Raw genomic sequence first — 24,363 nt, 5'->3', positions numbered from 1 at the left:
TCGAAAGAAAGGTCAGCAGCAACGTACGCGCGCCAAGTTCAAGCGTAGAGGCGCGCGGAAGTGGAGAGAGCTCAGGGGAGGAGCCCGGCCCTAAAGCCAGAAAGAGGGGGGAAGAGGCGGCAGAGGATTCAGCCTCAGGCGAGTCACGGAGAGAGGGAACCCAGGGGGGCAGGAAGACCCTGCGGAAAAGAAAGGAGAGGAAGAGGTGGTCTAGAGCCAGGCTATTAAGTTGGTGCGGAAGAGGGGAGGAGTCAGAGGGGACTTCAGCGGTCTAACGTGGCAGACGTACGGCCACAATGCTGAACTGTATGAGAAGCAGAAATCTTCAATAAACTTTTCCTGTAAATAAGCTGCAACGGAGTGAGGTCTCTTGTGAGCTGGGACCAGATCTGGGTGGCCGTGACAGTACCTTATCGTGTTTCCTCACTCTGATATAAAAACAGCAGCATTCAGTTTATCTAAGTGTTACAAGCTAATGGGTGGGTTCTTTTTCAGTTCACTTATTGAATACTCAGAAATTCTTGGGAGGGACAATGCTAATGGGGGCCTTTGAGTTCCAAAGCCAACCATTGCAGCAAAGCAATCAATACAACACTAGCCATCTATCTTCCTTTTCTGTGCTTGCGTGTATTTGGTGGTATGGCAAAAGTTCAGCACAGATAGCTTTATTGCAAAGTCCTATTGCTGACTGCAATCTGTTGAAACAAGCAGATAAACAACCATCAACATGGTTATCAGGGCGAAACTGCACTATAGTAGCAGACCCTTGTCTTTCAACTTGATACAAGCCAGTATGGTGGAGAGGCAGAATGGTGCAGGAATGGTGGTGGTGTCGTGCGAGAGCTTCAGCTGTGGCAGACTTTGGGCTCTCAAATTCCAGTGGTGCCCTGTGTGATGCTAAAACTTTGCACCCCTCACCTCTTGCTCTCCATTCTGCAGCTTTGTGGTGGTGCCCACTGCAGCCAAACCAGTCATGCTACCCTATAACCACCCCTGGCTTCAGGAATTTCCCACCCCGTTTGCGCATGAAAGTCCATCCTCAGATTGCAGCAGCCGCATGTTTTGAGACCCATTTCTGCCACAATTATCTATGACTGGCCCTTTCCCTTGCATGAAGAAGAAGAAGAAGAAGAAGAAGAAGAAGAAGAAGAAGAAGAAGAAGAAGAAGAAGAAGTAGTAGTAGTAGTAAGGGAAGTAATAGTGCCACTGTATTCTGCTCTGGTCAGACCTCACCTGGAGTACTGTGTCCAGTTCTGGGCACCACAGTTCAAGAAGGACACTGACAAACTGGAACGTGTCCAGAGGAGGGCGACCAAAATGGTCAAAGGCCTGGAAACGATGCCTTATGAGGAACGGCTAAGGGAGCTGGGCATGTTTAACCTGGAGAAGAGGAGGTTAAGGGGTGATATGATAGCCATGTTCAAATATATAAAAGGATGTCACATAGAGGAGGGAGAAAGGTTGTTTTCTGCTGCTCCAGAGAAGCGGACATGGAGCAATGGTTCCAAACTACAAGAAAGAAGATTCCACCTAAACATTAGGAAGAACTTCCTGACAGTAAGAGCTGTTCAACAGTGCTGCCAAGGAGTGTGGTGGAGTCTCCTTCTTTGGAGGTCTTTAAGCAGAGGCTTGACAACCATATGTCAGGAGTGCTCTGATGGTGTTTCCTGCTTGGCAGGGGGTTGGACTCGATGGCCCTTGTGGTCTCTTCCAACTCTGTGATTCTATGATTCTAAGATTCTAAGAAGAAGAAGAAGAAGAAGAAGAAGAAGAAGAAGAAGAAGAAGAAGAAGAGGAGTTTGGATTTGATATCCCACTTTATCACTATCCGAAGGAGTCTCAAAGTGGCTAACATTCTCCCTTCCCTTCGTCCCCCACAACAAACAGTCTGTGAGGTGAGTGGGGCTGAGAGACTTCAGAGAAATGTGACTAGCCCAAGGTCATTCATCAGCTGCATGTGGAGGAGCATAGACAAGAACCCGGTTCACCAGATTATGAGTCTACCGCTCTTAACCACTACACCACACTGGCTCTAACAAACCCCATGCTCTAATAATAGAAGTGTAGAGCTGGAAGGGACCATAAGGGTCATCCAGTCCAACCCCCTGCAATGTAGGGGCTGGGGACAATGTTCAGCTCAAGGGCCACAGTCCCTTCTGGGGGCTGCATGCAAGTTGTGGACTGTACCAGAGGCAAAAGTGGGTACAGCAGCTGATGTAAATGGTCCCCTTTTATGGTAGGCTAATTTCTCAGTACATTGCTCTCTGCCTTCCATCCAGGCAAGCAAGCAAGGGGCATTGTAAGAGTTCAAGGACAAATAGCAGCCAGAGAGGGGTGTAGTTGGGGAGGGGATATGGGGTGCTGTGGAGAGAGTCCCAAGTCCCAGATACAGAGACTTGGAGGGTCTCATTTGACCCTTAGGCCTGAGATCCCCCACAGCTGATCCAACAGTAAAATCTGCCATAGAAATACTAGTGGAACTGTGAGATGACATTTTATTTTGACACTTCTGTGTTAGAACGTTCCCTTCAGTTGTGAAGGAAATGGGAACGGAAAGCCTCAAATTGCTCTGCAGGTACCATGGCAAAAATAACATTGTGTACAGCTGGCTCTTAAACCCAATTCAAAAGCATCAGAGTGGCAGACTCTCAGGAAGCTAGTCCCTGTGGTTTTTAGAGGCATTGTTTCACTACTGCATCTGAACTGGCTCAAGTTCCCTTCTCCTCTGTGCTGAAACACACACCCACACCCACACCAGAAAATGAACAGCAAACCTGGAACCATCTAATGCTGCAGGATACCTTGAAGTTAGGAATCTTATATTAGACAAAAGTTTGAAGCATGATAAGAGAATCAAACTGGGTCAGAGTGTACTTCTATGCGACTTACACATACCTTTCAGTTATAGATGGGCAAAGTAATATATCACCAGTTATTCTGAGCACAACAGAATCAGAAAGATACCCATTCTATTAATGGGTTGGGGAGCTTTTTTTATGAAGAAGAAGAAGAAGAAGAAGAAGAAGAAGAAGAAGAAGAAGAAGAAGAAGAAGAAGAAGAAGAAGAATAGTAGTAGTAGTAGTAGTTTGGATTTGATATCCCACTTTATCACCACCCTAAGGAGTCTCAAAGTGGCTAACAATCTCCTTTTCCCATTGTTGGCCAGAAACTGGAAATCACAAGAAGTACCAACAGTGGAGGAATGGCAGATGAAGATGATGGAATTTAGATGATGGAATTTTCGGAGCTAACTGACCTGACCGGAAGGGTCTGCGACCAGAAGGAGGAGGAGTACCAAGAGGAATGGAAGAAATTTAAAGACTATTTAGTCAAATATGTTAAGATAACCTAAATAGAATTACTTGCGAGTATCAGATAGGCCTAGGATTTAAATATGTGATGTTATAGAATCCTAAGGTTAAAAGCTATAATGAAAAGAAAGAAAGATGTTAATGGACTGAGTAAATTTTTGGGAAATCAGTTTTGGAAAACCGCTACAGTGATGTATATGGAAACTCAGCCGGGGGATTCAAGGAAGTCACCCATCAATGTTAACAAAAATGGAATTTTTACAGTTAGGAATGTTTGTTTGTGTTTTTTTTAATGTTTCTTATAAATTTGGAAAATTAATTTTAAAAATTGAAAAAACAAAACAAAAACAAAACAATCTCCTTTCCCTTCCTCCCCCACAACAAACACTCTGTGAGGTAAGTGAGGCTGAGAGACTTCAGAGAAGTGTGACTAGCCAAAGGTCACCCAGCAGCTGCATGTGGAGGAGCGGAGACGCGAACCCGGTTCACCAGATTACGAGACTACCGCTTTTATCCACTACACCATATGATGAATCACCCAACAAGTTTGCTTAAAAGCAGCAACTTGACATATTAAGGAAACCCACTTATTTGTTTGTATTTACATACCACCCTTCACCCTTAAAAAGTAGAGACATCACCTTGCCAACAAAGGTCTGTATAGTAAAAGCTATGGTTTTCCCAGTAGTGATGTATGGAAGTGAGAGCTGGACCATAAAGAAGGCTGATTGCCAAAGAATTGATGCTTTTGAATGATGGTGCTGGAGGAGACTCTTGAGAGTCCCATGGACTGCAAGAAGATCAAACCTATCCATTCTTAAGGAAATCAGCCCTGAGTGTTCACTAGTAGGACAGATCCTGAAGCTGAGGCTCCAATACTTTGGCCATCTCATGAGAAGAGAAGACTCCCTGGAAAAGACCCTGATGTTCGGAAAGATGGAGGGGACAAGGAGAAGGGGACAACAGAGGATGAGATGGCTGGACAGTGTTCTCGAAGCTACCAGCATGAGTTTGATCAAACTGCGGGAGGCTGTGGAAGACAGAAGTGCCTGGCGTGCTCTGGTCCAGGGGGTCACGAAGAGTCGGACACGACTAAACGACTAAACAACAACACCATCACCCTTCATAGGAGGCAGTCATTGGCTCATCTCACTCAGTATTGCCTACACTGATTAGCAGTGGATTTCCAGTAGGGTTGCCATACACCCAGGGAATCCCAGACATGTCCTCTTTTGGGGAGGCCTAAAGGCCCATCCGGGGGGATTCTTACAATTCTAAGCAAATATCCGGGTGGTCTTGGATGAGGCAAGCGTGCTGACCTGCCCCAGTCACTGCTGCCTTGGGGGGTGGCTAATGGAGTCTGCCAGAGGTGTAGTGAAGGCTCCTTTAAAATTCTCTGTTGAGGGGCGTGCAGCCGCGCACCCCTCAGTGGAGAAGTGTGATGGAGCCTGCACCTCCCCAGCCTTGCCAGGGACAGGGTGGGGGCTCCATTAGACTTCCCCCCTCCCCGCCAGGATTCCCTCCCCATCCTCTTCTTTGGATTTCAAGATATGGCAACCTATCTTTCTAGGAACTTGACAATACTGAAGATTAATCCCGGCGCCTTCTGCATAGATGACAGTCTATGCCACTGATCTATGGCCATTCTCCAACATGGCCTACCAAATGTTTTGAAATCCAATTCCCCTCAACCTTGATGATTCAGAACGACTTCAGGTTACCAGTTTAGGGAAGGCTAGTACAAATATTACAGGCAAATGAGGGAAGGATCCCCATGGACAGCTGAAATGTAAACAGACCCTCTAGTTATTTAAGAAAAACATTGGTGGATCCTTCTGTTATTCATCTCTGTCTCACACATGGAGATATGGGTGATATTCAATATTAGTTATGCTCAGGGTAGACTCTCTGAAATCAACAGAGTTACTGCTCTAAAGAAAGTCGCATTACCATTTCATGGCAATTGCCACTGAGAGAGGAAAACTTTTAACAATTTGAAATATTCATATTTACCCAGTGAAATCTGCACTCTTTGAATATTTATTTCAGGCTGGCATCCTTTCGTAGTTTGTTCAAAGATTTAACTTTTGTTAAAGGAGGGGGTGAAATGACAACAAACAGATTTAAGGTATTTTGTGTGGTAACTTTTATGGTATGTTTCAAGAGCTTTAGGACCTTCTATAAAGAAATTTAAGAGGTTTTGTTTGTAATGTCTTTCCATTAAAGCTAATGTATTCTAAAAAGAATGGGTCTTCAGGGTGATCTGACCTTGCATTTATATGTAGTTCTATAAGGTCATTTCAGAGAGAGAGAGAGAGAGATTAATCTAACAGAATTGAGCATGGCTTCAAAATCGTAGAAGTTAGAGCTCTTGGTGCTTCTTAGGGACTCCAGAAAAGTCTTCATTTTTAGACCCTCTGACTATGTGCATCCTTGGGATAGAGAACATCGGAACAGAATTTCAAAGGAATTTACTGCATCAAGCCCTGGAATAGGTTGGGTCACAGACAGAAAACTACACTTTCCCCCATTTTTACTCAGCATTAATGAATCTGAAACAACAATCACATCACTACTTTAACATTTCTTACACATAATGATTAACAACAGGGACTTAAAACAGGAGGGAGAAACCACTGGCCCTCGAGATATTGTCGGACTCAAACTCCCACCAGCCCCTGTCAGCATGGCCAATGGTCAGGGATGAGGGGAGTCCAGAAATATTGGGAGGGCCACATGTTCCCATCCCTGATTTAATCTTTACTTTACTCCTACCTCAAAAGAATGGGGGAAAGGCCTGTTAAATTGTAAGTACTCTGGGCTATTAGTGCCATTTATTGATTGGTTATTTGTTTGTCTGAAAGCATTTCTACACTGCTTACCATTTAAAATCTCTAAGTGATGTACAACAAGAATAAACAGTATCATAAAAGCAGAGATTTAAAAACAACAAGACCAAAATCTAGGAGTTAGGAAAAGCCTGAGCAAATCAGAATGCCGTTACATGACATCTGAAGCGGCTGACGGATGATGGTTCACGTATGGCAGAGGGAAGGGAGTTCTACAGTGCTGAGTACAATAGAAAAGTTCAGCAGGTACCTGGCCCCTGTCAATTAATCTGGAGATGGTGTCACTGTGTCTACAGTTGCTTTACACAAACCTGGCACCTGCCATTTCTCCTCCTCTCATTTGGCCATTTATTGAAGGAAGTCAAGTACCCAGAGCTGGCCCATCATTAGGAAAGGTGCTGCTTCTGCCTCAGTCAGGACAAGCCCCTCAGGAGACATGCCCATGGGTGCCCCACCTGCCCTGATGCCACTGCCAGCGACAGAGAAATGCCGCTGCCATCTCGCCCCAAAATCAACACCAAGATCTGCCAAAATCTGTAGGGATATGAGCAGATGCTCAGAGGGATTATATTAATCTTTCCTTGCTCATGTTTGTGAGTTCAGCAGAGTGCCATCCCTTTGTAGCTTAAAAAGGAAGCTGAGACTAGTTTTAGCCTTTTAGTTTAAGCAATCCAGGACAATTTAAGGCAAACAGGATTCTCCAGTCATTTCCCCTTTTTCTCTCCAGTAAAACAATAATCACACAGTCTAGTAAAAGGTAAAATTAACATTTACTCATTCAGAATACTTGTTGAAGAGTAAGAGACAGGGCCGGATTTAGGTTTGACGAGGCCCTATGCTATATCTGCCAAAACCACTAGCTGCGCCTCTGCCCATCCCTATGGGTGCCACGTGCCAGGGCCAACCCCTATGGGCTCCGCACGGTGTACTCCACCCTTATGGGCAGTTCGCCCCACCCCTGGGCACACCGCCCCAGGTGCCTGGGAGGCTTCCTCTAGCACTGGCATCGCCCCTGTATCTACCCAGCTGCAAATTGACATCTATGGGAGATTGTTTTGCCCAGTAATCAGGGGTGGTGTGATTTCTGCTTAGAAGACTTATATTGAGAAGATGGAGGTGGAATCATGAAGCCAAGCATGGATTGATAATTTCTTGTGGTAGCCATAGGATGCTGCCTTATACTCAGTCACATCTTTGGTCCATCCAGCTCAGTATTGTTTACACTGGCTGGCAGCAGTTGCCCAGCCCTTACCTGGAGATGATGAACCTGATACATTCTCCAGGCCAAGCTGATGCTCGATCATTTAGCCACAGCTTTCCCAAATTGTTTGGCCCTTAGGTGCATGGTAGATGCACCCACATTGAACTTCTGCTACTCCTTAGTTACCAAATTCCTTTTTTTTTTCCAGTTACTGCTCAGCAAAGGCTACCAATCAATGAACTTACTTAAAATGCCTGCAACTCTCACATTTCTTTCCAGAAGTGGACCCCAACCAGGCCATGGAAATTCTTTCTGAAGGATAAACTTGTAGCAGTCTGAATGGCACTATTGCAATCTTCTTCTTTTGCTAGCTGTTTGGTAATAGTTTGTAAAGCTTTGCACAATAACAGTTACTCATCTTGCCTCTGAAATGCAGTTCCTCTTTTTCCATCAAAAAAGACCAGCATTGTGTTGTACATAACCTTTTAGGCCATCTATAGTCATTTAAATCTCATAAAAGCCTAGACTTTCTTCGGGGGGGGGGGGAGGAAAAGAGCAATGATTTGGCTGATAATTGCGGCAATAAATATTGGATGCCTTGAGCAGTGGCTGCACATGCCACAAAGTGAACAGGCTTGATCCTTTTTCAAGAACTAAAATAGCCAGTGTTTTATTGTGCTAATTTTGAAGGGGAAAAACCCCCATAAAATGTTATTGTTTTCCAAAAATATTCTCTTAAAATGTTCACAGTCTGAAGTGTTTGCAGCTTAGGACTAGTAAATTTTCTTCCGGTTTTTCAAGATTTTCTTTTGCTCTCTTAGGAAGCGATTGTAAATATGGGAAGCTTAAGTTACACCGGTTTAACTTAAGCTGGTGCAAAAAACACCAGACCCAAACTCTGTTCAGGAGCAGGACTCCTGCCAACTGAGCTGGCCTAAGCCTGGCAGAGGGAAAACTGGCCTTTAAAACAGTGTTTGAGTTAGATCACCCTCCTTTGCTTGCACTAAATTCCTCCAGGTTGCCAAATGAAGTGACTGAGCTGAACAGAGGTAGGATCTAGCACAGGCTCCTACTTCTTAGTCTGAGTCCCACAACTATCCTGGAATGCTTTTTTTCTGGGCTTATGCCAGCGTAAATTCCTCCAGTCTTGGCTCAGCCCCAGTTGAGCCAGGATGGGGGGAGCTACACTGGTTTTATCTCCAGCTGAGCTGGAGTTAGGGACCTATGATAGTGCCAAACAGTTGAGTTGGAAACCATCCAGCTGAACCACAGATCCACCACATCCTAACTTGCTCATCCAATTGGATCTAGGGTTAGAATTGTGCCAGTGACCACCCCGAAGCCAATTTTTAGCATTTACCTTTAAACTTGGAATTTTGAAAGATTCTTATTGCCTGCCGTACGTAAGGAAGCAACATTCAATCTGTTTAGGGAAGTTTTTAATGGTTGATGTTTCTTCTTCTACTTCTTCTTCTTCTGTTGGGAGCCACCCAGAGTGGCTGGGGAAACCCAGCCAGATGGGCAGGGTATAAATAAGTTGTTGTTGTTGTTGTTGTTGTTGTTGTTTTTAAAACTACAGCAATTAAATTGTTTCTGAAATCTTTGAACTTTAAGAATTCTGGAACAATTCAATTGCTGTGTTTTTCTTCTTCTTACAAATTTGTCATTTATTTCTCTCCATTTTACTTACAAGTGAAAGAATAGACAGATCTTTCAACACACACACACACACACACACACACAGACACACACACACACACTTGTTTTGTTGTTGTCGTTTAGTCGTTTAGTCGTGTCCAATTCTTCATGACCCCATGGACCAGAGAATGCCAGGTACTCCTGTCTTCCACTCCCACAGCTTGGTCAAACACATGCTGGTAGCTACAAGAACACTATCCAACTATCTCATCCTCTGTCGTCCCCTTCTCCTTGTGCCCTCCATCCTTCCCAACATCAGGGTCTTTTCCAGGGAGTCTTCTCTTCTCATTGGGTGGCCAAAGTATTGGAACCTCAGCTTCAGGATCTGTTCTTCCAGTGAGCACTCAGGGCTGATTTCCTTAAGATTGGATAGGTTTTTTCTTCTTGCAGTCCATGGGACTCTCAAGAGTCTCCTCCAGCACCATAATTCAAAAGCATCAATTCTTTGGCGATCAGCCTTTTTTATGGTCCAGCTCTCACTTCCATACATCACTACTGGGAAAACCATAGTTTTAACTATATGGATTTTTGTCAGCAAGGTCAGCATATTTGTTAGGGCCTGATAAAATTGCTTCAGGAACCAGATTTGACTCCAGTTGGGCTGCATGCATTGCATTGCTTGCCATGTATGCCTGTCATATGCCAAGCTGACAGGATTTTTGTTGGTGCAATATACATAGAGAGAGAGTGTGTGAAAGAAAGGAGAATTCCTGGATGCAAAGATCCAATTAGGGACTAATACTATTTGGAGAAAGAACTCAGACAGAGATTTAAAATCACCAAACCTGCAGCATAGGAGTGCATGAAAATATATGCTGTAAACCCTTTAGAATGTGCCCCTCCAAATGTTTGGAAAGTTCCTTTCCAAAGTTTCCTTCTGCCAGCATAGGGAAAAGGCCACACGTTTGGTAAGTTAAAAAATGGTTTACTTACAAACTCTCCAAATGTTGGATTCATGTGCTTTTCCATACATCAGTCATAAAAGTTGCACAGGCAATAAAACTTAGTTTAGTTCCAAAGTGGAAAAAGTTCCTAGATTATTGGTATAGGAACTTAATAATGGCTGGTGAGAGTCATGTGGGTGAGCTTGAACAACTAGGTGAAACCTCTTTCTTTACAAACTGATCTGAAGGTTTCCTAAAAAAAAGCTCAACAACTTTGGGGGGGACCTGGTTTTTACTCTTTGAAATATGGCAACCCAATCAAGGTAAGGGAAGTAACCTAAGCATGTTGGTTCTATGACGCTAGTTATGCCACACTTTTATCATATCAGATATACTCAAGAACTCATTACTTAATAATCCCCGCCCCCCAAAAAACCATCACCACATATAGTGCCCTTAATAAAACATCTCTTTTACTCCAACTGTTTGTTTCATTACATCTATCAGCTGACATTATGATGAATGGGACCAAAGGTCAAGAATCCTGTTACAAAAGGAACAGCTGGGAAGCCTCCAGGAGAGATGATTCCTGTTTATCTTACAAATGATAATTTGGGCCAGTCATTTTTCTGTACTGTATCCATATACTGTACTGTACTGTATCTAGTTATCTCCTGCTTGGACTACTGCAATGCGCTCCACGTGGGGCTACCTTTGAAGGTGACTCGGAAACTACAACTAACCCAGAATGCGGCAGCTAGACTGGTGACTGGGGGCGGCCACTGAGACCACATAACACTGGTCTTGAAAGACCTACATTGGCTCCCAGTACATTTCCGAGCACAATTTAAAGTGCTGGTATTGACCTTTAAAGCCCTAAACGGCCTCGGCCCAGTATACCTGAAGGAGCGTCTCCACCCCCATCATTCTGCCTGGACGCTGAGGTCCAGCACCGAGGGCCTTCTGGCGGTTTCCTCATTGTGAGAAGCATGGAACCAGGCAGAGGGCCTTCTCGGTAGTGGCGCTCGCCCTGTGGAACGCCCTCCCATCAGATGTCAAAGCGGTAAACAACTACCTGACATTCATAAGACATCTTAAGGCAGCCCTGTTCAGGGAAGTTTTTAATGTGTGATATTTTAGTGTATTTTTGGTTTCTATGGAAGCCGCCCAGAGTGCCTGGGGAAACTCAGCCAGATGGGCGGGGTACAAATAATAAATTATTATTATTATTATTATTATTATTATTATTATTATTATTATATCTAAGAATACATTAGCCCCTTCCACAATTCCTCTTCAGGCGTGTATGAATTCACAGAGAGAAGTGCAGAGTACTGTCCATTGACCATACCTGGAGTATTGCCGTCCAATTGGATTGACTGTCCATGCGTTTGGTGGAAGAGACAGCTGATGCACATTAAGCTGAATCCCTGTAGGGTCCTCCAAGCAAACAAGCCTATATGCCTTTGACAGACATACAATTTATTAAACTTCCCTTCTCAACAAGACCGTGTTGTTTTGAAATTTTGAAGTCTGAAAGCATGAGAGTGGGTGTGAAATGTCACAAGTGCAGTGACTTCCTCATGGAAGCTCAGGATATTAATATGTCAGAGTAAATTGCAAATTATTCAGCCTACACTTTACATTTATTTTCCTCTTTTTCAGAGCGGTGCTGTGCTCAGTGCATGCAGAGCCTGGACAGTTAATTGACTGAGGAGGGCAACCTCAATTTTGAGTCCATGGTTTCAATCCCTCTTTTTCTACGGTTCATTTATATAAGCAGAGGGAAACCTGCCATGGTCCTCCAGATGTTGGTGAACTCCCATTCCTATCAGCCACAACCAGCTTGGCCAAAGATAAAGGATGATGGGAATTGTAATCCAATCTCTGAAGGCTTGTAAAGGTTGCAAATATAAATGCCCAATTTATATTATTCTGGGTGTTTTAACTGGTCCATGCCCTACACACTGTTGCTTTGCTTTCAGTTTGTCTTCAGATACCAAGTAATTTTTGCTTCTGGAAACTTTGTATCTGATGTCACAGAAGTAACACTCTCCATGCTTCTCACATATGAAGGGAGAACTTTGTTTCCACCATAGCTGTCCACCTTTCCCTTTTTTAAAGGGAAATCCCCTTATTCCAAATAGGATTCCTCGCAAGAAAAGGGAAAAGTTGACAGCTATGGTTTCCACCCCTGTAGACTCTTTCCCCCTTGGGGAATCTGATGCTCTCCTGATGTTGCTGGACTGCACCTCCTATGAGTTCCAGCCAGCATGGCCAATGACCAAGGATGATGGGACTTGTGGTCCATCAGTGTTTGGAGGGCAACAGATTCCCTGCTACTGCCTTACAAAGACTGAGGCCTGAGATGCAAATGGAGAAGATCAGCCAGCAAGGTTAATGTTGTAATTAACTTTATTGTTTTTAGCACATTTTGCCTGTGTGGCACTTAAAGTTGTGCATTCCTATCCCAATATTGCATTAACATGCTTTAATGATTACTTTGCATTTAATGCCTTCCCTGACAATCTTGGCCATAGTAGATCTCAAAGGTGTGTTAGAAACAGAGCTTTGAAAAGCTTCAACAGACACAGCTCCAAATTGCTTTCATAGCAAATCAGGAAAAATGAGGTAGATTTTGTCCTGTGTTGGGAAGCTTGTTTATCTGTAGTCTTATCAAGTTCCTCCATTCTTGTGAATCCCGGATCCCTGCTTCTTAGGGGACAACATCTTCCTGGCTCCTGCAGGTTGCAGCTATGGCTATCAAACCCAATTTGTTTTAATTACTCAGAAGCATATTTTGCTTGGATATGCAAATAACCCTCCCATTGCAAACAGCAAGTGTGGAGGCGATTTTCATTGGAATCATGGAACTATGATTCAGGTTTCCCTTTGGCCCTCCATGATGCAGGTTAGCTAACCCCCACTTTTCTTTACTGGTTAAAGAAATGTCAACTATGCAAGGCCAACCTTCGTGACAGATGTCATGTCTAGTTTGGTCCTGCAAGGAAACTTTCAAAGCTTTCCCAGCTGCTAGAGATGAACTAGGCAGCTCTTATCTACCACACCACTGAAATTCAAGCATTTCCAAACTGTTGATAGACTCCCAAATAAATCAGCAGACAACAGTCATTATCAGAGCAAAATGTGATAAAGAACAATCATTGTCCTTTGTAAGCATTATAAGTAACCATATCAAGAAAAGGTTGCCTTATGGAAGACTATGTTTATTCAAGTTGTTACTTAGTCCCTGGAAAATCAGATCTCATTTCCGTATCACAAGGACTGAATACGCTCCATCGGTCAAGGCATACAATGTTGTCTGAGGCTCAGATAACAAGCTGATAAGGAGAAGCAGTCTGTAGAGCATTAAAACTTCTCTCATCAATATGCAATTGCAAGGGAAATATATTGCCTCCGTCTTGGAGATGGATGAGTTCAGAAATCCATCTGGGATATAAGGATTTAAGGTATCATGTTCCCAAGTAATTCAAGACTTTGTATATCAACAGAAGAACCTTGAACCAGATCCAGTAATCTATTGGCAGCCAGTGCAGATGTTTTAGTCAAGGTATCACATGCTGTCAGCCGTTTGCCCCCATTCAGTCACCTTCTTGCATCCCATTACAGCAAGGAAAACCTTGCTTACCAGTCACCTGCCATCAAAAGCAGACTGAACTTGTGGGTAGGAACACATTTGGTTCAGTTCTTATTTTAATGGGAACCTACCTAATTTGCACTTCGCAGTACAATACAGGAACCAGAACGCAGCTTTGGATACTCATTCCAGCCACGCCCAACCCCAAATCCATGTGGAGAAGTTAAATGTACTGTCCTTTTGACTTTACTTCAACACTGATAGAGTTCCCCACTACACTCAAGGAAAGCAAGTTAGTTTATGAGGTTCAGGGCATACCATATGGATGGCCAGCCCAAGGCATTTTGCTGCCTGATGGAAAGGGCAAGATGGCGTCCACACCCACCATATTCTATATGTAGAAGATGATTGGACTGTTGACTCTTTGTTTGACACCAGCAATATGATGGTTTCCTCCAATGCACCTGAGGGCAATAGGCTACTTCAGGGTGGAGGGCATGATCCACATAACTCTGCTATTCAAGGCTGGCTAAGGAGAAAAGGCAGAAGTGGGTAGGGCTGCCTGCCACTGCTGCCTCCCAGAATTTGCTACATAAGGCAGTTGCCTCATTCAGGATCATGGTGGTGTTGTGTGGCATGCAGTATTCTGTCTTCTAACAGAATGGAGAGGTTGGTAGGTTCAGGAGGAATGGCTGGGAACCATCCCAGCTTCTTTCTTTCTTTCTTTCATTGTTTATCCCCAAAATACAGACTCCTAGGTGCTTGTACAGTCAGATTTTGAATTCGGGCCTTTCTGTTATGCTTCGCTAAATGAATACACAGTGCAAGCTGACATAGATATGGACCAGCTTCTTCTTCTTCTTGTCATGTGTTGAAGCAGCATCTTCTATTATAAAAAAGTGAGTCTTTTCAGAAATTCACTGACTGTCACAGAGGCCTGATATTCCAGGGAGGCCATTTGAATCCCCTGTGGGGAACCTCCTTATGCGCCTCTGTAGGAACTCATTTGCACTTCGAATTTGATCGATTCCTAGCAATACATCAAGTTCATTCTTGAAATTTAATTGAGAATCGGGGAGTGGGGGTGGAATCAGGCTTCCCTCCTGAGGGATTATTGCCTGTATCACCTAGTTTCTGAGTGTGGGTTGTTTAAATTCATTTGGATTATCCCTGATGGTGGAATTTAAATTGCTATTATACTCTCAGAGAAGGAGTCATTTCAACGGGGGCACTGATGGTGGGAATGAAATACTGTGTGTCTGGATATATGTTTTTAAAAAAGTGTGCTTTTCATTTCATTTGAAGAGGAGGAAGGCAGATACTCAGACTGTGTGTGTACAGATTTGGGGAAACAGAGTACAGAGAATCCTTGTGGGAGATGGACTGCAACAGTTGGGTACAATTTTCAAGTGAAAAATCTCTTATGGGTATTGCTTCCTTGAGGGATTTTCCTCTTAGTTTTAGCTCATTAATTAAATCTTTAAAGTGAATATAACTCAATATATGAGGGTCTCAGATTTTGTCTCCAAATATTTCATATCCAAGCCCTAGCAAAACACAGGACAAATCTCCAAAGTTTGTCACACATACAAAGATGGAATGAACAGTATAGCAAAACACACTAAAACACCCTCTTCTGGCACAGGGGCTCCCATTCAATGGCCCACATGTCTTTACCCAACCATGACACTTCAAGCTTAGTTTAGTGTCACAGCTGCTTTGACCTTAAAACTGCTTCAAGTGGCTACACTATGTATAAACTCCAAGATCACTGCCTTTCAATCCAAGGTTATGGATCCATTCCAGAAGCTAAATAGCTGCAGGATCAAAAGGTGGAAAAAATAGAATGTGTTGTGGCATCCTGTTTTCCCAAGCAATTAAGGATCTGATGACACAGTTCCCAGAGAAGGGAACCCATCTTGGTTCAGTAAATATGAGCCAAGGACTAATACAGAGGTATCTAACGACATAGGTCCTATACCAGTATAGTTTGCTTGTGTTGACTGATCATATAATTGTCATTATGGTATCCTCAGCAAAGGCAAGGACCACAAGACATCTTAGCAGCTATAGCATTTGATGATCACTGTATTATGCAAGAGGCCCAAGCTTCTTTCCTTTTAGAATTAGCCTTAACTGATCTTTTTACCTTCTGTTTTGTCTCTACTGAATCAAATCCTTTTTGGTTACCATGCCTGCTGAGTATTAACAAGCTAGTAAGTACCTGAGAGACAGGAGATAACTAAGAGCAAACAGAACAGGCTTTGGTGAGTCAAGATCTGTAGAGGTCATCATTCCACAGGAAGGACCTCACTCATGCTGTGTTACGATATGCAAGACCACTGCTTTTGAACAGGAATTTCAAATGTGAAGCAAGTGTTCAAAATTTGTCATTGTGTTCATTCTGTGATAAAAAGGTAAAGGGACCCCTGACCATTAGGTTCCATCGTGGCCGACTCTGGGGTTGCAGCGCTCATCTCACTTTATTGGCCGAGGGAGCCGGTGTACAGTTTCCAGTTCATGTGGCCAGCATGACTAAGCCGCTTCTGGCAAACCAGAGCAGTGCACGGAAACGCTGTTTACCTTCGCACCGGAGTGGTACCTATTTATCTACTTGCACTTGACGTGCTTTTGAACAGCTAGGTTGGCAGGAGCAGGGACCAAGCAACGGGAGCTCACTCCATCGCGGGGATTCGAACTGCCAACCTTCTGATCAGCAAGTCCTAGGCTCTGTGGTTTAGCCCACAGTGCCACCTGTGTCCCTACATTCTGTGATACCAACTGGTAATATCTGAGCGATGGCTGGCATATTGATAGAAAGGAAATGAATTTGGACTCTCCTTCATTCCAGGAGAGTTTGGCAGAGTTTTAAGCAGAGTTTGGATGGCCAGCTGTCATGGATGATCTATTTGAGATTCATACAATGCAGCGGGTTGGACTAGACGAGTAGGAGGTCCCTTCCAAATCTACAATTCTATTATTCTAAGTTCAAAATGTTTTATTACCTAATTTGGTAATCCACCTTGGGTCGAGGGTTTTAAAGAAAGTTGAGATATAAATATGGTGCAATGACAGAGAGAAGGAGAAGAAATATAAGTTAAAGAGAAAAACAACTTCCAGACTTTTAGAAGACATCTGAAGGCAGCCCTGTTTAAGGAAGCTTTTAATATTTAATAGGTTATTGTATTTTAATATTCTGTTGGAAGCCACCCAGAGTGGCTGGAGAAACCCAGTCAGATGGGCAGGATATAAATAATAAATTGTTGTTGTTGTTGTTGTTGTTGTTGTTGTTGTTGTTGTTGTTATTAAGTTAATGTAGCTTAGTGGATGGATTACAGCAAAATGGAACATTCAAATCTGTACTGAGCCATGATGCTTGCTGAATGTCCCTATTCCAAGCTGCTGTTCCACCCACATGCATAGACACAGGGGGCACCCCTGCATCTCTCCCCCAAGTGTGGGGAAGCAATTTTGGACAAGTGATTTTGAACAAATAGAAGGAAGAGAAGCGATTAAACAACTCATTCACAGTCCCATCATTGTTCAGCTCCTGATAACAGCCTCTGAGTTTCCTTTTCAGTTAAGAAAAACATAAGCAGGTAAAAGAAACATGCAGCCTTTTATAGTGTAACATATAGTTGAACAGTTAATTCCTCACCTGCCTGGGAGCACTTTTTGTGTGCGTACACATGTTCTAATGGCCTCGTCTGTTTGATTTTATATTGTGTCAGAGTTAATTGCTGGGCAGGTTGGTAGTTTTAATATATTTTAATACGGATGTTTAATTACATTCTGCTAAATGCTGTCTTGCACTCATGTTGAGACACCTTTGTGATGAGACATCTCCCAAAGCCAACTTGGGTGAGTTGCCAAACATTCTACTCTTCATTGGAGAATGCTCTGCCATACATTGATGACTGGCAGCAGTTTTCAGCTTTTTGATAGGCTATTCAGACTGTAATGACCTGAAGGAAATTAAAGGGAAATTACCCTTTGCTCCATGTTTGGTTTATGATGGACTATTTTAATTTTAAAAAGCATGCCTTGTTTGGCCAGGATTCCACACAGGTTATGCAGAATGATTGTTTCAAATTAAGTGTTCTGTATACCCGCTCTTAAATTAATAAGCTTAGCCCTTCATTTCAAAAAAGGTAAATGTTAAAGAGGAACAAGAGGATGCATGTTACATAAAGAAAATGGATAAGACTTCTCCTTTAACCATTTCCCCCCAGCTCCACGTCAACTTGATTACATGCTAATCCATTATTGAATTATAACCTTATTTAGATAGCCTGTGGATAGGCTTTCCCCTTTCCAATCCAATGAACAAGCAAAGAGTAGCCATTCGCCCCACCCATGGGTTGTAATGACCTTAAATCCCTTGGTAAGTTTAGAATTACCATGCAGAGAGAAATATACCACGACTACTTGTTTTATTATATTAATCACTGTAAATCAGGCATAGGCAAACTCTGGCCCTCCAGATGTTTGGGACTACAGTTCCCATCATCCCTAACTAACAGGACCAGTGGTCAGGGATGATGGGAATTGTCGTCCCAAACATTTGGAGGGCCGGAGTTTGCCTATGCCTGCTGTAAATGTTACATCTGGCAGTGATCCAGCCTTACGCTGTCACTCAAGACACGAATTTCACATTCTCCTCCTGACAACCAAATCAAAGTATGATCTGGGTATTGTCAGCATACAATAATTTAGTGCTGCGGATAATGTTCTCTTTGATGCCGAGAAAGAACAGTAAAACAAAAACGACTGAAATACTTTTCTTGTTTTCAAAAGAGAGACTTCTTCTGTAGTGAGGAAATTGCTAAGATCGTTATTACCGTTTTGAGCATGTGTTTTTTGACATTCGAGAAGGTGTGGAAGATCTATTGAAAACATAATAATTTAATGAAAAAATAATACAGGCCCAGATTTAAGGTTGTGTAATTTTGTGCAACAGTACAGTCATACCTTGGGTTACGAACACTGCGGGTTGTGTGTTTTTGGGTTGCAGACTGCGCCGAACCTGGAAGTACTGGAACGGGTTACTTCCAGGTTTCGGCGCTCATGCATGCGCAGAAGCACAAATTGGCGTCACGCGCATGCGCAGAAGTGCTGAATTGCGTCACGCGCGTGCGCAGACACAGCACTTCAGGCTGCGAATGCTGTGGATTGCGAATGTGCCTCCCACATGGGTCATGTTCACAACCAGAGGTATGACTGTATTGGAGAACTGGGGTAATACTGCCTGAGGGTGCTGCAGAATGCCTTGGAATTCTAATGTTTACCTATAGAAAAATAGCAATTAGTGCCAGCTGGACAACTGTAACAGTCTGCCATTGTGACCAGCTATCTCAATGACTCATTGTCCAGCTGGCACTAATTGCTCTATCTCTTTGGCCTTGCTTGAACCTATTTGGATCAGGTGTTTGGGTAGATATCCCTGTCCTCTTCGGGGTAACATATATTGGCACTCATTTTGTAGTTTATGGACACTTGCATGCATGTACCAAGGTGCAGACAAACTGGATGGTATTCGACTAAATAGAGATGTTCATTAATTTCAGTTGATCTACTCTCAGTAAAACTAAATTGAATACCATCCTCTGTGTACTGTGATTGTTCTGCTCTGAGTCTGAAACCCTGATGCAACAAAGCAAAGCTTTTGTTTCGGCAAAGAATAAGGGATCCTGAAACACTTATTGTGTATCTTGCAAGAAACTAATTGCCGTGCCTTAGCCTGCTTTAATTGCTATGGTAATTTAAATGACTTGTGCATTTTGCTGTAATTATAGTGTCATTCAGGCCACAAACCTTGCGAAAGCAAAAAATAAATATTGCCTCGTTGGAAAAGTTGTTCAGCCTATTATGCCAGCGATAGCGTTAAGAGACCAACAGGGGTTCATCAATTTAGTCCCCATTTAAGCAAATTATTTAGGATTATTTTTGTTCTATTTATGTTGAATAATTCACAGGAAATAATCAAAGTAGTGCTTGCTGAAGTCTGCTTTACATATTCTCCTCCTCCTCTGCATCCCCTAAGCATCTAAAGACAAGTGTCAGTACAGTTGAGCAGCATAGCAGCACCCCTCAGAAGGATTAGACCAATTTCTACCTCATTGTGCGCATTCTAGTAGTTTATTGCAGTTTATCGGCAATTGCAAGTGACACTGTGATGAGTGGTTGCTTGGCATTGTGTGGATTAGTAAATTGGTCAGCAGTAGTAAGGAGAATTATGATGTGCATTACTTAAAATGGATTTATGCAAATGTTCCATTGGATCTGCGGCTTTAAATGGAATCTACGCTAAGTACTAAATGGAGTGGTTACATGGAGCTAGCAGATTAATAATTTAGAAAATCTTAACCTTACGACATGTACATATGTCGTATGTACGACATGAATGTGTGGCATCACTTTCCGGTGAGGCATCCATTTTTTAGGTAACAATGGAAGAATGGGATCTAATAGAATTAGGGGACTCTCCTAAGGCAAGATCTTCTGGGATGAGCAGCTTAGGATGCAGCTGATCTTTGGCTCAGCTGACTGATTCCTGGCTCAGCTATGCTCAGCCAGCAATAACTTTGTTTGGTACAACAAGTGGCTGTGGTTTCAGAGTTTGTCCAATGCTTATAAAGGTAAAGGGACCCCTGACTCTTAAGTCTAGTCATGGATGACTCTGGGGTTGCGGCGCTCATCTCACTTTACTGACCAAGGGAGCCGGCGTTTGTCCGCAGACAGTTTCCAGTTCATGTGGCCAGCATAACTATGCCGCTTCTGGCAAACCAGAGCAGTGCATGGAAACGCTATTTACCTTCCTGCCAGATCTATTTATCTACTTGCACGTTGACGTGCTTTCGAACTGCTAGGTTGGCAGGAGCAGGGACCAACCAATGGGAGCTCACCCCGTCACGGGGATTCAAACTGCCAACCTTCTGATTGGCAATCTCTAGGCTCTGTGGTTAAGACCACAGTGCCACCTGCGTCCTATCCAATGCTTATACGCTCTCACAAAATAATAATGATAATAATAATTTTATTATTTATATCCCGCCCATCTGGCTGGGTCTCCCCAGCCACTTTGGGCAGCTTCCAGCACATATAAAAACATAATAAACTGCCATACCTTAAAAACTGCCTCCAGGCATCTTCTAAAAATTGTGTAGTTTTTTATCTCCTTGGCATCTGATGGGAGGGTGGTTCACAGGGTGGGTGCCACTGCCAAGAAGACCCTGCTCCTGATTCCCTGTAACTTCTTACAGTGAGGGATCCACCAGAAGACTCTCAAAGGTGGACCTCAGTGTCTGGGCTAAATAATGGGGGTGGAGACTCTCCTTTAGGTATAGTGGGCTGAGGCTGTTTAGGGCTTTAAAGGTCACCACCAACACTTTGAACTGTGCTCAGAAAAAAACTTGAAAATATGGTGAAATTAAAACTCGGTTGCACTGAAACCCCTTTTGTGCTTGAAAACATTGAAGTGATTCCATCCACTCATGCACAGGCCTAGAACTCTTCAACTCAGGTAAGAAACCATCTGTTGGGAAGTTTGTTTTCCTTAATCTCTGCATAGGGTGCCATTTCAGTTCTAATACCATTCTCAATTTTAATCAGTTACCAGATTTGTCTCTTTTGCTCAGCCGAGCTGCCTTATGGCTATTGGATAATGGTTAGAAGAATGCAAAGAGTAAAGGAAGCCATGGTGGCTCATAAGGAAAACACCAAAATCCATCTTATTGTAAGACCTTTATTTGGCCAACCAAAAATGTGTGCAAACTTTTGAGTTCTGCAGAACTCTTCATCAGGCTACATGATAAATGGGGCAAGGCTGGCAATGGAGAGGGGGGGCACAAAAAAAAGAGTGAAACAGTGAAATGTGCATCTGGTCACACCTTTAAGATGGAATGAGGGAGGAGGTAGCAGACATGGACATGGGGTTCTTTAGGTGCTCTGCAGGTTTTGGGTTGCACCCAGAGCTGCTAGGAAGACAAAACTGCTTCTGAGAGCCATCGCTCCATGGTAGAGCATCTGCTTTTCATGCAGAAGGTCCCAGGTTCAATCCCCAGGAGCTCTGGGGAAGTCCTGAAGAGCTACTGCCCAACAGAGTAGAACATACTGAGTTAGTTGGGCCAATGGTCTGACTCAGGAGAGGGCAGCTTCCCATGAAAATACAGTGGTTTAGGCCCCATATATGAAAATACAAAATCCAGCTGTTACTCAGGAGAATGCAACAGCAATCTTTTTTAAAAAAAAAATCTGGAAATTAAATGTGCCATGTTGATAATGGTCCTGGTAGTAGCTGCAACCTGGAAACAAAAATCAAGATCTTCATAAGACAAATCCCCTGTGCTTTTGAAGCTTAAATAAAATAATATAATAATAGGCACAGTCCACAGGGAGCATAACCTGAGCAAACCATGAGTTTCTGCAGCTGCCATTCATTGCCCTGGAACTTCTGCAACTGTTCCGTTGGGTTGCTTCCCTGTTGGGTTGATTCACCATCGGGAATCATTGTAGAGCCAGAATTCTTCTTGGTATTGTTGCTCCACTGATGGGAGCAGGTATTTCGCTGCAGGATAGTGCATCCACCTCTGAAATGAAGATTCCCATCTTCATGATGAAATGGTAGGTCCCAGAATTATCTCCTTGATTCATTCCTTATCTTCTGCCTTGCCTTGATTGATCTGTAAACTGCTTTGGGCAGCTTTTTCTGGCTGAAGAGAGAGAGGAAATATTTAAATGAATAATAATAAATAACCAAACTTTTTTAAGAATGAAATTACAGTTCTAGAAGTCAGCACCCCTCCCAGGCCTTAGTGCTTCCGAATGATGCAGTGATTGCATCCACTCATACTGAGACCTTGAATACATCCACTAAATTAAGAAAATAATCTTGAATCAAGCTATCTTCAGTTCTCAAGGAATCTGTCTTCCCTAGGGCCTCTCCACACTTTGGCTTAATGTGGATGGTGAATCCTTGTGCCTTTTTGTCCACATGGGTTTCTCCAACTACTGCTGTCCCACACTTTCTCCTTCTAAATCAAAGGATTCCCTGTACTAGTGATACAGCTCTCCAATTTGTATTTTCAAAACATGCAAACCTCTGGATTTACAGAGGAGAAATTGTGGAACAGCAATAATTGGAAGAGAAGAACACATGGATGAGGGGAATTTAAGGAGACAGAAGGGGTTCACAACCCATATTAAGTTGAGGTATGGATAGGCCCTTAATCTCCACATAGGGTCAGTTAGGGTGCCGTTTCTTTTCATCATCTGAGTACCATCCTTCAGACTTTTCCCACTTCTGACTCTGTTCTGAGTTGTTTCGATTCATGGCAATGTAATGCAACATTAATTCTGCGGTCTACAAGATTCATTTTGGTGCCCTTCCTTAAACAATTGACGCCATTGCTGGGATGTTGGTCTATGCAAATTTAACAACGCCATCATTTTTAACTGAAAGTTGCTTTGATTACATTTTGTAGAAAAGCCACACACAAAATACTACATGTGAATGAGTACATATTAAAATTATTGAACTGACAGGCAGTCTGGTCCAGTGCATAGAAAGCTTGCGTCAAATTCAAATCCGTCTTCAGCCAAAAGGTCATGGGGTATCCTTGGACAAGTTGCTGTCTCTCCACCTCAGGTGCATTATCTGTAAAAGCAGGAATTATTATTGCTTTACAGCAGTGATAGGCAACATTTTCCCTGTGGGTGCATCCCGCTCCCAAAGTTCATTGCCAAGTACACATAGATGTAATGCAACTGCTGGGGCTGAAATCAGGAATTCATGGCTATGCCTCAGGTCCTGAGTCGAGAAGGCAAAATGTTGAAGCAGATCCCTAGACCAGGGGTCACTGGCATGGGACCCACCTGCCAGTGACTCCTAATGTGCTTGCAAAAGGGTCTCAGTAAATATCCCCTCAAAATTATACAATATATGTGGAACTGCTTACTCTTCTAGTTTGCACCAGCTCAGCATCTCTTACACTGAACGCATATCACAGGAGCATGCTGATCAATAATCACATAGCCCAAAATTGGAGTTAGTTGACTCTATTAACAAAAACACAATCTGCACAGACTTGGTTGAGCGCCAGGCCTAATGAGCTCACTCCTGGTGGTCTTACTCCATGAAAATCAGTTTCTGAGACTGAAAGCCTCCACGTCCTCACAGCCATCTATGTTCCCTCCTCTCCAGGGCTTTTTCCAAGCAGTCAGAGACTGTGCCTGCATGTAGCCAACCTCTCCTCCACCCTCTTCATGCCTCTTTTGGTTCTGAGAGACAAAGGTGGAGGGGAGCTTGTCGCAGCAGAAGAGGGAAACACCTGTGACTCTTCACCAGCCTGACTCATCTCTGCTTCTTGGGCTCCCTCATCCCACTCGCCTGCTTCAGCTTCTGCCTCTGATTCTAGACTTCTCCCTGCTATTGGCTTTCCCTGATCACTAAGCCCTGTTACTTCTTCAGCTTCTGACACCTCCTCTTCCTGGTCTCTTCTTCTCCCTCTGACCATTTACCACTCTCCGTGCTCTGAGGATTCTTCCCTTGGTAGTTCTCCAGCTGGTTCCTCCCACCGTTCCTCTGCATCTAGCCACTCCATGACATCGTGGCACCATAAACATGCCCACATGTGATTGGATGCCAGGAATGGACACCCACCTTCCCATCTGTTCTGAACAACAGAACTCCAAGAGGGTCTCTCTGCAAGTGAGTACAGGGACGGTTGATGTAGGTCCCCATATTTATGAGGTGGCTTATGGGGAGAGGGCATTCCCAAACCATTTTGTGCTATTATATGTATCTATTTCTTCTCTTTTATTT

At 43.3% G+C, this 24,363-nt stretch overlaps 2 protein-coding genes across 4 annotated transcripts in view; both read right to left on the bottom strand.

The window, feature by feature from the left end:
• The window catches only part of SI (sucrase-isomaltase), a 250,836-nt gene that overhangs the window by 194,460 nt on the left and 32,013 nt on the right, over positions 1–24,363 (bottom strand). The gene's annotated exons all lie outside the window — the stretch shown is intronic.
• SLITRK3 (SLIT and NTRK like family member 3) overlaps positions 21,272–24,363 on the bottom strand; it is a 39,125-nt gene continuing 36,033 nt past the window's right edge. For 2 of the 3 annotated variants that reach the window (XM_081910863.1, XM_081910864.1), the window contains exons 3-4: positions 23,083–23,196; positions 21,272–22,252 (exon numbers count right to left, since the gene is read on the bottom strand). In XM_081910863.1, coding sequence (XP_081766989.1) covers positions 22,197–22,252; positions 23,083–23,196 — 170 coding nt within the window. In that variant the 3' untranslated portion in view covers positions 21,272–22,196. Of the gene's footprint in view, positions 22,253–23,082; positions 23,197–24,363 lie in introns of those variants that run through there. The other variant, XR_014168250.1, reaches the window with a different exon arrangement.

The sequence above is a fragment of the Podarcis melisellensis genome (assembly GCF_964234715.1).
Source record: "Podarcis melisellensis genome assembly, chromosome: 5".
Lineage (NCBI taxonomy): Eukaryota > Metazoa > Chordata > Lepidosauria > Squamata > Lacertidae > Podarcis > Podarcis melisellensis.
The sequence above is the reverse complement of the archived record's forward strand: the minus strand, read 5'-3'. Positions and strand labels throughout refer to the sequence as shown.